We start from the raw sequence: 14,762 nt of genomic DNA on the forward strand, positions 1-14,762 counted from the left end.
ACACAAGGCTTAAGAGCAGTACATTTCAGATTAATTTACGCTAATTTCTAATTGAATTCAACTAAACCAAAATAGGGCTGATTTAAATCAAAATAAGAGTGTTCATACAGGGACTTGCACTAGTTAAACTACATTGGTTTAAAGTCACACCCTTAGGTAAAATGGTGCAACTTTCCTGAGTAGACAAGGTCTTGGTTCCCTTTTCTCCTGGAAATTTTTCTCTCCTTTGTGGCTCTGGTCTAGGGGGATGGCTCATGTACCACTACCCCTTCTCTCATGTAACAGTGGCCCCTAGTATACACAGTTTCCAGCCGCTTTTAAAGGCTTCTCAGATCTTCTCTGTAAGGAGAAGCCTGGAAACTTGTGGAAGCAGCTTCAGACCAGTTCTGGCAATACCTATGTCACCTATGAACTCTCCACAGATCACAGACTGGAAATTGCTGAAGTAAATGTCTTCAATATTTCGGGTGCCTGAGTATATAAGAGTTTTTGACTTTGTTGACTGAGGTAGAAGAGTTTGTTGACTTTGTATAAATGTATAGTATTTAGACATTGCAGAGGGCAGTACCTAAAAGGGTCTTTGAATGGCTAAAATTTCTTGTCCTACTTTTAAGGTCTCCCTGACCAGCAACACATGAATAGTGCTTAGAACTGCACCTTTGTGTTGCATGAGTTTTCAGTAAATTTAGGATCCTGAATCCACCTCCCCAGGTCCTGAACATTACTGCATCTAAGGGGTTAAAGCACTTGACTTTCAATGGAAGTTGGCTCCTCAAGAGAGGGAGGTCTCAACTGATTCATGTCTCATTCCACCTTTATTTGGAATCATTAAAGCTTTGTAGATTTGCAGACAGAAGAGACTGTATTTGGCTTCCAATTCTTGATGCTAATGGGATGGATGATTGCTGGAAATTCACTGTCCTCTAAAGTATTTCTATCGCATAGATGTAATAAAATGTGTGACTTAGATATACATACACATAAATCCACCAATAAGCTGTAATGGGGACATTGTGGTCTGTACACCTTCCTGTACACACACCTCTAGCTCCTAATAATAATATACTAACATATAATATACTACTTGAATTGCCTTTCATCAAAGGATATCATGATTTTCTGAAAAACCAAGGCTGAAATTCTGACCTTATGAAGGGACAGGATTTCACCCTAACTCTTATAAATACCCCAACGAGCTAGGTACATTGCTGTTCCATTAAGAGATGGGCAACATGGACATGACTTGCCAAGGTCATAGAGCACCCACAATGCCCTCAAGAACTTTTCTCATTCTGATTTGAGGACTATAGTTTTTCCTGTGTCTAAGACCCATTACAGGCAGAGTCACCTTCATCTTGCTTTGCCTAGTCTACAGAGTTTACTTTTTCTCTAGTCAGCAACCAGTAGTTGCCTCAGATAACACTGAGATACCAATCCCAGAAAAGTTTAAACATAGTACAGAATGTATGACTAATTTTCCTAATATTGAAAACATAGAACATGCATACCTAAACACATAGGGCCTGATGCACTTAACTCCAGCTTTCCAGTGAGTGAATGCTTTCATCACCCCCAGTATAACCTTCTTTTATGAATTGATACAGTACACTAGCATTTGTCTACATCCTCTTTCTATCAGACTATCCTTCCCTTTAATCAAAAGATAGTGTTTTGACGCTTGATTCATTAGAGTTAGCAAGGGACTAGGTGATCCTCAAGGAAGATGGTTTAAAAACATAATTACTAGATCTATGTGGCTCTAAAATGTGCAGACCTAAATTCACCCAAGCCAGTGCAATGCCAGCTTTAAGCCTGGAAAGGGACAGATGCAGTTACCATTGCCTGTCCTCCCTTGCAGTTGCTGGCACAAGGGAAAGCAGCTTTATGTTGCATTTAGAAAAATTAGATTGTTCAGTGGGTGCACTCAATGTTTGCATCCCATGGTCTCTTTAGCTAACTCGTGGACCTGCATTAGTGCCCAAGGGGCTCAGCAGAGGAGAGACAGAATGTATAACAACAAATGGAAGCCCTGATATGATCAGGACTGAAGCCTCAAAAGGGTTAACTGTTCAGATACAGCTACACTGCAGGTTTGTAGGAATCCAGTAACATCCAGTATTTTAATTCCTTGAGTATCTTAGGTCAGATAAGATATATCCAATAAAAAATGTGTCTCCTGATAAGTCTGCTGACCTCTTGTGGATAAGAAAACTTAATTAAGACTCTACCTTCCCCTGCATTCTGGAGGCAATCAAGATAGTTAAAAGAATTCACAGTAAGTCTCTAGTACACTGGCTGCAAGTTTCCAAGTCTGAGTCATTGTATTGAAAACCAGTCATCTCATGAAGGTGATATACTCAGTATCCTGCCTGTCTCCTGTTAACTAATCAGCTGAGTCAGAAGCTGTCAGCTCCACAAGGAACTCACCTTGCCCGACTGACTGGAGGCAAAATGCTGTGATAGCAGTTGCCAGTGAGTGGGTGAAAAGAAAGAGAACATAGCTAAATTCTGTTTAAATATAGAAGTCTAATGCACAGTTTTGTAGGTTTTGAAGAGTTTGGGACGATCATTTCGTTCCCCATTTAGAATTCTTAAGGAAGAGCCCTGCAGAATTTAATAAAGAATAATAGCCTTTCTGTAGATTTTTTTAAGTCACCCAATAAGATTTCTAGGGGAAATGCAAGAATATGATTATGACTTTCTATAAATCTTTAGAGTGATTTAAATGGACCCCCTATATGTTACATACCTGTCCAGTTCATTGGGTGTAGGGGGGGTGTGGATTATTTTAAACCGATTTTAGAGAAGTAGTCTTGAAACAATTCTACCTTTTCTTGGCCAGCCTTTGTTATTCTGGGGATGTCAAACAGCTGTCCTGTGTAGTACTGCACTCCACTCAGTAAAATTACAGCAACACAGTCCCCTTCCTTCTCAATTATGTCAAGGATATCTTCAATTCTCAAGGTCTCCTCCCCCTAAAATAAAGTTAAAGCACATGTTTTACATCTACCCTGGCAGTAATGAAACTGTCATTTCTTATTTCACAATCTATATTTTACTATGTGCTGTGCTGCGTGCATAGGGAGATCAAAAGCGTATCCTAGCACAGCAATGATCTACAAAGGTAGAGACAGGAAACAGCCTTTGAGTAGGTTACTTCAAAAAATCAAAAATCATTAGCAACTTATTTGCTAGGTGGTAGATTCTTAAAAACATTTGTTTTGCTTTCCAACGTGCTTCACTCCTCCCAATATTTCAGACAGTTTTAATTTACAATATAAAAAGATCTTGGTGCAAACAGAATACATCATGATTTTTATATGGCATTTAAAAATAGTGACACCCAAAAGTCTTAAAAGCTGCCTATCAGGTTTCACCCTTATTTTTCAGTACACTTCATTTCCCACAGGAAGCTATTCTAAATCTGCCATATTTATATTTAAAAAAATGGTACGTCTGACATAATCAGAAGTACCAAAAAAATCCCAAACCTGAAGTCATTAAATATGAAGAAATTTCAAGAAAAAAATCTAATTTTTATTCTATGTATTAAGATTTTCCGCCTCCTTCCCCCCACAAAGTATCATGTAAAAACACCACTATCTAGGGATCACCTCGGCAGTGAAAACTCAGAATGAAATTAAATTTGCTACTGCAAAGAGCTTGGGTAAAATTTGCTAAACTGGAAGTAACTGCTATTATTTTAACAATCTTTGAACATCTATCAAGGATTCAGGAGTAGGCTCTCTCTCCTCATGAGATTACTCAGATTTTAGAATCCAATGTTCAACATCCATATGATAGTTAGTGGCAAAGTTCTTAATGTTGAGAAAGGATGGTAATGCAATCTCTCTAAATAATCTGAATTAAATATTTCTTGAAAAAGACTCTTTCCTTAGGTTGTGATAATAAAGATACAGTATGTTGTCTTTATGGCAATTTTTTAAGACAGAAAACTATAAGGAAGCTACATGCTGATGCTTCTGAATTTTGCATTCTTTTAAGAATCTATTGTGTTATGGCAATCAGAAAATGTACTATAAAATAACTTTTTGAAAGATTATTTTCTTCCTAAGAGATAAATCCAGCAATTTAAGTCAGACAACACAGATAATATTGATACTTAAAGTCAGAAATGTATCGAAATCAACAGAATAGACAATTAGTGGCCATTGATAAGTTTATCTGAAAATTCTTGGCACGTGAATAGAAATAGAAGAGATGCATGTACATAACAAATGACAACAGATGCTAAAGAATTTGGGGGACAACACCTCCATTCTTGTACTAACTACACATATATAGCCAATGCTAACTAAGCATATATAGCCAGTTTTAACAAGAAGAGAAGAGTTCTGACATTTATATCCCTCACAAACCTTGCGTGGCTGTATCATGAGCATGCATTTCTCCACATCAAGTCTGTGAAGCTGAAGCTGAGACTCAACAGCATACTGAAAAAGAATTAACGTAGCACAATTTAACAAAACAAACAGAGATTTTAAAAGAACTGGCTGAGATTTTTAGATCAAATCTACACACACATCTTTCATTAAATTAGTGGGTGAAATCCTGGCCCCATTGAATTCCATGGGCCAAAACTCCTATACTTCAGTGAGTAGGGACTGTATTTTGTTCTGTGCCTGAACAGCATCTAACACACAATGGGATTCTAGTCCATGACTTGGGCTCATAGGCACTATTATTAATAATCTCACCAAATGTCTATATCTCCAAGACAGCTTTGAATACCTCAGCCAATGGTTTTATCACTAAAGATATTGTATTGATAATATTTGGGGGGTAATGTCAAATATAGTCAAACAGAAATACTGTGATATTGACAGTTAATCATAGTACAGTGGTCTGAGGTGAGGGCAGTTGTAGAGCTTATTATTGGGGTGTAAAAGGAACATAAATAGAGGGCACAGAGTGTGCACAAATGAAGTTATAGTGAACACAGGCAAATGTAACTGTTGAGTTCTGTAGCCTAGAATAAAGGCAATCTGAACTTCATGCATCCGTGTAACCATCTTTGTTACAAATAATCCTATGAGTGATATTTGGAGTCATTTTATTGTGCCTTAAAGATAAAATTTCTTATCAATTTCCAAGAGTTTACTGAGTTGATGAGTAAGTAGCACTGGGCCACAAACTCGAAGATTAAGTCTGTAAACTGTGACACACAAACTATTGTTTCCTAGTTCATAGCACACAAATTATGTTTGAATTAGTCATTTAAAATGCTAAAAAACAAATATTTCCATCTCTGTCTGGGGAAATACAAGTGTTAATGTTGTGAGTTTTCTGTTGATTTGGTTTCCATAAAGTAAAACATGAAATAATAAAACAGCTACAACTTCAGTTGATTTAGGCCAGCAGTTTGTTCAATGTCTTTAAAAAGACTAATAAATCAATGTACCCATTCAATCTTTTCATCTTGTAGCATTTTTATTTGAGCAAAAGGAATAAAACTACAATCTGCAAAACATGCTGAGCTCAAAAGCATCTGTCAGTTTTTATTTTTATTGTAATGGTATTTGGACAAGATTAGCTAATAAATATTCAAATCAGGCTACTGATACTCTTTCCAAAATATGATTAATAATAGAAATATGAATTTCTTACATGGTCGGAGGGAAAGGCTTTGGCTTCTAGAAGAATTTTATAACGACTTGGAGTAGGTCTAAAAAAAGATAACTGTTAAGAAAAATGATGATATGTTGAAACATTCATCTAAGCCAAGACTAAAGAATTGATCCTCATGTATAATTTAAGAAAAATACAAACAATTTGGATTTTTGTAGAGCATGTCAGAATAATCCCACAGCACTTGAAAATATTTAGTCTTTACAATACTCTTTGATGTAGAAAACTTTTATAACATTGTATCCATTTTATAGATTTGTAAATATGGCCACGGAGAGTTCAAGGGTGAAATCCCTATCTTTTTTAAGATAATGGCAAAATTCTCACTGACTTCAGTGAGGCCAGAATTACACCCCACATGATTTGGCCAAGGTCATACAAGCAAATTACTGGCAGAGACAGAACTAAAACACAGTAATCCTGATTTTCCATCCCCCTGCTCGAATCACCAAGATCCAGATTATTCTCTTCTGTAGAAAAGCCTGCAGAGGGAGCGCAGAGCTTTCCACAAAGTTCCCATATCATCCTCTGGTGATGGGGGTGGTGTTTGCTGCCATCATCCTGTGATGAAGGTTGTATGGTTTACCTCCAAACCTCGACAATCAGCAGAAACCTAGGTCATTCATGCAGAGATTGTCTGTGTACCAGCTCTGGATCACCGCATCACCTGCATCTCTCTAACAGAGAGACTTCCAAGGTGATGCACCACAAAATGTATAATACAGACCCAAGCTGAATGTCATTTACCTACCTATGCTCTGTCTGTAGCCGCACCCACTAATTATAGCCCATCCACTTTCTACCCCCTCACATAATGTGGGATCCACACTGACAGAAAAAGTGGGAGCTCTGGGACTGTGCACAGAACTTGGGGGGACTGTGAAGTGATCTGACCCTAATGAAGCCAGCTTAATAATTCCATACTGAACAGTGAAAGATTATTATATTTAGGGCCCTACCAAATTCACAACCATGAAAAATGAGTCACCAACCATGAAATCTGGTCTCCCACCATGAAATCTGGTCTTTTGTCTGCTTTAACTCTATACTATACACATTTCAGGGGGAGACCAGAAGTTTCTCAAATTGGGGGTCCTAACTCAAAAGGGAGCTGCAGGAGGGTCGCCCTTACTTCTGTGCTGCCTTCAGAGCTGGGTGGCCTGAGAGCAGCAGTTGTTGGCCAGGTGCCCAGCTACGAAGGCAGCGCCCTGCCAGCAGCAGCGCAGAAGTAAGGGTGGCAATACTATACCAGGCCAACCTTACTCCTGCACTGCTGCATTTAGAGCTGGGTGGTCGAAAAGTAGTGGCTACTTAATGGGGGCCCAGCACTGTAGGCAGCACTGCAGAAGTAAGGGTGGCAACACTATACCATGCCATCCTTAATCCTGCGCTGCTGCTGGCAGTGACTCTGCCTTCAGAGCTGGGCTCGTGGCCACCTGCCCAGTTCTGAAGGCAGCATTGCCCACAGCCGTAGTGCAGAAGTAATGGTACCTGTACCGAACCCCCTTACAATATCATTGAAACCCTCTCCCCATCAACTCCTTTTTGAGTCAGGATTCTGACAATTACACCATGAAAATTCAGATTTAAATAGCTGAAATAATGAAATTTACTAACTTTAAAATCCTATGACTGTGAAATTGACCAAAATGGACTGTGAATTTGGTAGGGCCTTAGTTATATTTATATACTATAGTCCTTCACAAGATGAGCCCATATACGATGTATTTTCACTTAAATTGCAGAGAAATTATTAACACTTCCATTTCTCCCCAAAAAACAAATAATAGGTATTTGCACATATATGTCCTGTACAAGAGTCTTGAATGCTCTTTAGTCATTGTTTTATAGTGTACATGAGAAAAGATCAGACTTGTCCTTAAAATGTTTGTGAAAAAAGCTTTTCTGCCCAGCTTCTGTGCTTTGTGTTTCCTACGGGCTGAGCAAGGTACTGTATATGCCAATATATAGGTCAGAGCACTCAGCAAGATCCTCAAGTCTTGTGAAAAAGGCATCGAGATCATTTTCCTGTGCTTTCTTGTAGGAACCGCAAAATATTTTAATTAACATAAATGAAGACTTAAAATCTTTTCAAATTCGAGATATATGGACTAAAGTTAATTTGACAATATCAAATTTAGTAAATATTGGAGAAAACAAGAATGAATTTACCATCTGGAGATGCAGATTAACAGTCAGGCCATTCATTAAGGCTACTTCTTCCTTTCGAGCACCTGAAAAGTAATAACACAGAAGTTTCTCTCTTTTCATCCTGTGTAAAGTTTGGTAAAATGATGCAAAAAGCACAAGCATGGTTTTCGGTCAATGTTTCTCAAAAGACTAGAAGGAATGTTTGATGTGTCATCCCGCTGAAATAAAAAGTTCTCCTGTCTGACTCACTGGATCAGTTGACAAAAAATATGTGTTTTTCAGGTTTGATATAGCCATTAAGAGATAATGAAGTAGCTTCATTTCCCAGCAAACCACCAGCTGATTTATGGTTATCATTAATACCTTAGCCAAATTCAACAACAGTGTATGTTTACCATAAGTACATCTCTAAACAAATATCTCTAGACAAAAATATATTTAAGGAAAATCATCTATTTTTTAAGTAGTTAGTATATAATGCCAAGCTAAAATGCATCCTTAATTAAAAATAAAAGATTTTTGCAAAATATAATTATTATCCACAGTCAAGCTTTTGAATTCAGCTTTTAATACATAGCTTAGAGATAACTATATAGATATATGTAGGCTAATAGGAACCTCAGGCACAACTAATGGATTTTTCCAATATTGTTCTAACTGCTTATTTATGAACCAATTCTCAAACTCCCATCAGCTGCTGTGGAGGGCTTAGGCAGGATGAGGGGCTATATTTTATATAGGTCAGAGCTTAAACATGAAAAATTACCAGTTCCTGGCTTTGGTTTCACGTCTTTTTGTTGCAAAGAATTACAGCCATCTGTAAACCCTAGAGATGAATTAGCACTTTGCCAAGTCTCTTTTGCTGGAAGATGGGCTTGTCTGGGTTCCCTGATAATCTCTACAGCTGCGGAGTAGGCTTGAGGAGAAGCCATACAAGAACAAGAGAGAACTAATGCTTGAAGGTGAGAGTGAACACGCACACGAAAAGGAGAAGCAGATAAGAAGGACCCTGGACCATGATTCTGTCATCCGTTGGGCTCCAGAGAACTGTTCTGTTGGGATTGTCACTGCTCTGGTATAGGAAAATTATAGTACTTGTGAATGGGCCTGAAGTAGAATGGTGTATGGCCAGTGGGTTTGGAAACGACATGAATTTACTGCCCCAAAACCTCTGTATTTATTTGCCTTATTTGCTACTACTAGATGAACGACCAAGCACTATGCTGTCTAGGATGATTTACTGTTGTTGTTATTAATCCATCGTAATTATTACAGTAGTGCCGAAGGACCAATCAAGAGTGGGTACCCATTGTGCTAGCCAGGGTACAAGCACAGTATTAGATGATCCCTGCCCTGAAGAGCTTATAATATAAATAAGTCTTCAGTTGCTCCTTTTGTGTGCCATTCAAGCTGCCATTGTACAAGAGGGAGGAAACTGTGACAAGATTCTAAAGAGTCAGGAGATCTGAAGAATTCCTCACATGGACTTTTCAGACTCGGTGGGCAGCGGTTTGAAGCACTGTGAAGTTTGTTGGCAACGAGCACATCAAACGTGGTCATCTATAGGTATGAAACTACTCCAGGCCCAGCTAACTTACACTTCTCTACTACCCTTTCTTTCTCTTGGCAGCAGGCTCCTGCAGCTGCTAAGCTGCTACATGGCTGCTCAATTGCAGCTGCAGAAGGGAGCCAGAGGGAGTTAGTGCAGCTCTGAGATGCATTAATTGCATCCTTAATTTCTATATAGAAACATGGGGGCTGAAAAAGGGGTGGCACCATGAAGTGACGGGTCCACTGCCCCTACCTCCACATCTCCATAAGCACACAGAGGCCCTTCTAACTAGGGCCAACGTGGAGCTAAAACTATCTTTTCTCTGCCTGTGCCTTGTTGTACTGTTCAGTGCATGAACAAAAATGGTTGACTGTATGGTAACATCCCAAATTAAATGTGACACACTATTTATCACATAAGTCTTGGTCTCTTGTAATTTATTTATTTAAAATTTAAAGCTTTCTTTTATTGAATTTCATGGCCACAAAAAACAAGCCTCATCCAAGCTACTGGAATCCTTTTTAACCTGCATTGTAGTTAAGAAACAACCCTTGTATGATCCAATTAACCTGTTATTATACTCAAAGACTCAGCATTCAAGAGACAAAACTATATTTGCCATTGCTATCTCCTACCTTTGTATCATATCACTGAGATAGAATAACCCCCTATATATTCTACTTGATAAATCTTTTTTTAATGAAAGGAAGCAGTGTTTGTAAACCACGATCCTTGCTACAACATTGGAAATAATTCTGATTGTGTTAGGCAACCATTGCCAGTTTTTTCCACCCCCTCCGCCTCTGTGACTGCAACAGGCATAGGTGATGGAACCAAGGATGTGGGGGGTGCTGCCACACCTCCTGGCTTGTTGTGGTTTCCATTATATGCAGGGTTTACAGTTTGGTTCAATGGCTCTCAGCACCCCCACTGTAAAAATCATTCCAGCACCCCTGGCAAGCAGAGTCTGGTTCTCACCAGAATAAGTAAAAAGCATTTTGTGCAATGATTGGAAAAGGCTAAATGCCCCAATCCTGAAAACAGTTTATCACTCAAAGTCACTACCAATCTGCTCAGTGCTCAGTCTTTTCTCAACAGAGACCTGCCTGCGCACATTGTACAACAACAGCAATACAGTTAGTCTGATTTCATCAGAAGATGATCCTGCCAAGATTGTAATGTTTTTATAAAGTATAGTAAGAAAAGCCAAGATTACAGTTTCCCTGTTCTGCCATTTGGCTTAAAAAAAGAAAAGAGCTTTGGCATCTAGTGACCTCAACTCTGCATTTCACAATATATTTACCATTGTAACTTTCATTTTAAAAGAAAATGTGTGCACATTTAATAAGCAAGGTGTTATAGAGCTATAAACCTTTAAATGGACAAAAGAAAATCTTTACAGCCTTTAGTCCATTCCTGAATAAATCCTACTAGACAACATATACTTACTGCTTCTCAGAATAAGCTATGACAGTTCTTTCTCCTCTATAATATGGTAAATATTCACTACCAGTGTTAAAATTCTGCTTATGTCTTCACATTAAACCTACTAAAGGAAAAAGTCAGAATTCAGCCTTCCTCTCTCCTTGACACAGATTGATATACTTAGCATTGCATGTTGCTGGGGAGAAAGCTTAATTGTAAATACCACATTGGAGGAGAACATTTTAATACAGTGTTATTCATATTTATTTCCTGCGCTTTTTCACTGTTATGAAGAAAAAAAAGAGCCTGAAATAATCAGTCCATATTATGGAGACATTACCAGTCTAGATAGTTGACGATTCATCCATTATTTGGGGGAGTTCTTATTATCTTAATTTGCTCCTTTTCAAAGAAATAATCATTTAGATTCTGCAAACTAGTTCTGAGGAAATTTCCCACAAATAAAATCCTGCTGGGTTGATTATCTTAATGCCAAATTCCAATTCAGACCATATTTTTACAGCTCAGTTATATAACCTTGGGGGGAAAAGAGAGAACAAGGGTACATAATGAACCTTAACTGCCATAGGGTTCAATAAGGCTACAGAATCCTGCCCACTGAAGAACTGAAAACACAACAAATGCAGGTTAATAGTGTGTTGCCCTTTATTCATGGTTCATGCTGCTTAAAATGAATAAAAGTGTAACAACTTAAAAACTTTCGGACTCTGGTGAAAGACTGGAAGAAATGTTTAGAAGATATAACAGTTTTATGAGTGCTCTAAAAGAAAAGGGGTGAGCAGAGAGATTGGCGACAGCAGAAATGAGATGGAGGCTACACAAAGATTTAAATTTCCTACTCAACAATTCTCTTCAAACTGTGCATATTTTCTTTAGTTAAAGTAGTATTTTAAAATATACTGTTTTTATGGTGAAATTCAGAATGCAGAAGTCTGACAGATCTGCAACACAGAACATATCACTCCAATTCCCTACTTTCTGCCTGGCACTTAACATTTGCAGCTAGACTCATCCCTCCATCAGTGCTAGCACACGGCCTGAGCAGAGGATGCATGTACCTCTCCTCTTGTGTGCTGTTGGGGGACAAGGTACAGGCTGGTGCACTGAGACCACAACCCAACATGTGGGCTAATACCGTCTCGTTGTTTCTTTATACTCCTGTTGGACTGTCAGTATCCATTTGTTGTCTCTTGTCTTATACTTAGATTGTAAACTCTTTGGGGCAGGGAGTTTTGTTTGGTGTTTGTACAGTGCCTAATATAGTGGGGGTCTATGACTAGGGCTCTAAGGTGCTACTGTAATACAAGCAACAAACACAGCCTGGGGCAGCATCACTCTAACTTGCACCTCCTGCAGCCATGACTCATACAGAGCTTGTGGCAGTGGAAAAATCAGGGTGCAGGTCTGCCTTGACTATGTGTGCTCCCACTTCAGTCTACCTCTGGAGCGTCTCCTGTGCCAGAGCTTATGTGGAGGCAGAGCAGAAATTGCAAAGCATCTCTGCCCTGGGTAGCTGAGGACTGTTCTATGTAGGGAGCTGTGTTGTCACCTTGTAAGTGGCACAAAATGGCCACAGCATCTAGATGTGCAGTTCAACTTGCTGTTCAAGGTTTCTGTCTTGACTTTCAAAGTTCTGAATGGAATCGGTGCTAGCTATGTGACATTACATTTCTCTCCTTGAACACAACCTCCCAGAACAGCTACACAGCACCAGAACAGTAAATGTTGACCAGTGGAAGAAACTTGTGACTGTGGGAGACAGATCATTCACAGTGTCTTTATTCAGACCATTATTTTTAGTGTCTAGCAAAATTAAAAATTTAAGCACCCAGGCTAATCTTTTGAATGTGTTGCATAGGTTTCCTTTGAGGATGAAGACGAAAGGACACATATTGAGAGATCATTTTGTCATAAGTATTCATCCATATTTGATATGGTTTTTTTGTCTTATTTTTATGAGCCAGTTCATTCCAGAGCATAGTGCTTGCTTGATAGACTCCAAAGGATGCCCCATATAATCAATTTATCAAGACTACATTTAACTTTGATCTCCAAGCAACTGAACTTTTGCTCCAGAACCTAATACCAAACTAACATAAGAATTAGAAGAATTCTTTTGCTGATTCCACCTCAAAGAATTATTTCACAACAATGACCACATTACCGCAACTACCATGTCCGCACCAACAGTCATCAGAAAAAAAGAATAACCTCATGGGACACCCTACAGTGGATGAAACCACACACTTTATCACTATATTGATTGCTTCAGGAAAAAAAAAAAGACTTAAATCCTTAAATATCACATCCACCACAATCTCTCCACTGCCAAGAGGGCAGTTATGCAGTCCTTGAAATTCAACTATTATATCAGCAAACAAAGGGGGGTGTCATCATAGTTCTCAGTTGTGATAACTACATTGAGGACTCTAGCCAAAAGCTCCGACACCGTCCACTATAGAGAACTCAAAGACAATCCTCACATACAATTCACCCAGAAATTGTAACAATAACACCAAATTCTTCCCCAAACAACTCCAAAAGAAACTGTACAACCTTATCCCCCACAAACCCACCCCAGAGACCTTCAACATGTTTCCCCAAGATATACAGACAAGCGAACCCAGGCAGAGCCATCATATCTGGCCAGGGCACTCTCACTTAAGAAATATCAGGACATATAAAAACCATCCTCAACTCACTCTCCACACAGATGGCCTGCTACCTCCAGAATTCAATTGACATTCTCCAGAAACTCTACAATATTAACAACCTCCCTCAGAACACAATCCTTGCCATCATGGATGGCACCTCCCTATACACGAACATTCCTCACAATGATAGCATTTCTGCCTGCTTCAAATATCTACAGGACAACACTCAGATATTCATCCCAAACACATCACCAAATTCCTCCAAACCCAACTCCTCCAAACACACAGACACACACACACAGACCCCTTGTCACCTATCACCCCACACTGGCACCCATACAGGGTACCATTAAACAGTTACAACCCATACTTGACGGGGACCACATTCTGAAATAAATCTTTCCTGAACCCCCTCATCTGGCCTTCAAACAATGCTTCAACCTCTCCAAGCTCATTGTCAGAAGCAAGCTGCTCACAAACCACACTGACCCAACTCAAAGTGGCACCAGACCCTGCCATGACAGATGCAAAACCTGCAGCTATGGTGATCAATATCCCTCACAACACACCTTTCAAGATCCATGAGCCCTACATATGCCTATCACAACACGTGGTGTACTTCATCAAGTGAAACAAATACCCCCAAACAATAACTATCATTATACTCTTGAATGAACTCACACATAAAAACGATAAAAGACAAAAACACCATATCAGCCATATCGCTGAATACTTTTCACAAAATGATCAGTCCATATCTGACTTCTCAGTCCTTGAACTCAAAGGAAACCTGCACAACTTTCAAAAAGTGAGACTGGGAGCTTAGATTTCTAACTTCGTTAGACACTAAAAATCATGGTGTTAACAAAGACACTAGATTTAGGGTTTATTACAACAATCGGTAACTCACTAACCCCACTTTTTTTTTGTCCTATGACTGCAGAGGTGTTAACGGGACAATTCACCATGAGTGGTCTCTTAGAACGTGTGTTAACTACTTATGCTAAAAAATCTTTTCCACTTCATATTTAGCTATGACATTGAGTAACTTTGACAGACCTGAAGAAGAGCTCCGTGTAGCTTGAAAGCTTGTCTTTCACCAGCAGAAAGTTGATACAATACAAGATATTACCTCATTCACCTTGTCTTTTTAGTATCCAGGCACCAATATGGCTACCACCACATTAACTCTAGAGTAACCAGGTGTACTCATTTTTCAGCCTGGCAGATTCTTTAGAGGGGTGCAGTGAGGTGATTGGTGCTCACAAGAGATGCCAGTCAAATCTTCTCTTTTTTGGCAGCTGGTTCTG

At 39.0% G+C, this 14,762-nt stretch overlaps 1 protein-coding gene across 1 annotated transcript in view; it reads right to left on the minus strand.

Moving 5' to 3' along the window:
- The window catches only part of KYNU (kynureninase), an 86,843-nt gene that overhangs the window by 45,520 nt on the left and 26,561 nt on the right, over positions 1 to 14,762 (minus strand). Inside the window, exons 5-8 of the mRNA XM_032788795.1 lie at positions 7,822 to 7,883; positions 5,629 to 5,700; positions 4,380 to 4,454; positions 2,829 to 2,975 (exon numbers count right to left, since the gene is read on the minus strand). Coding sequence (XP_032644686.1) covers positions 2,829 to 2,975; positions 4,380 to 4,454; positions 5,629 to 5,700; positions 7,822 to 7,883 — 356 coding nt within the window. The remainder of the gene's footprint in view (positions 1 to 2,828; positions 2,976 to 4,379; positions 4,455 to 5,628; positions 5,701 to 7,821; positions 7,884 to 14,762) is intronic.

This window comes from Chelonoidis abingdonii, chromosome 10 (assembly GCF_003597395.2).
Source record: "Chelonoidis abingdonii isolate Lonesome George chromosome 10, CheloAbing_2.0, whole genome shotgun sequence".
Classification (NCBI taxonomy): Eukaryota; Metazoa; Chordata; order Testudines; family Testudinidae; genus Chelonoidis; species Chelonoidis abingdonii.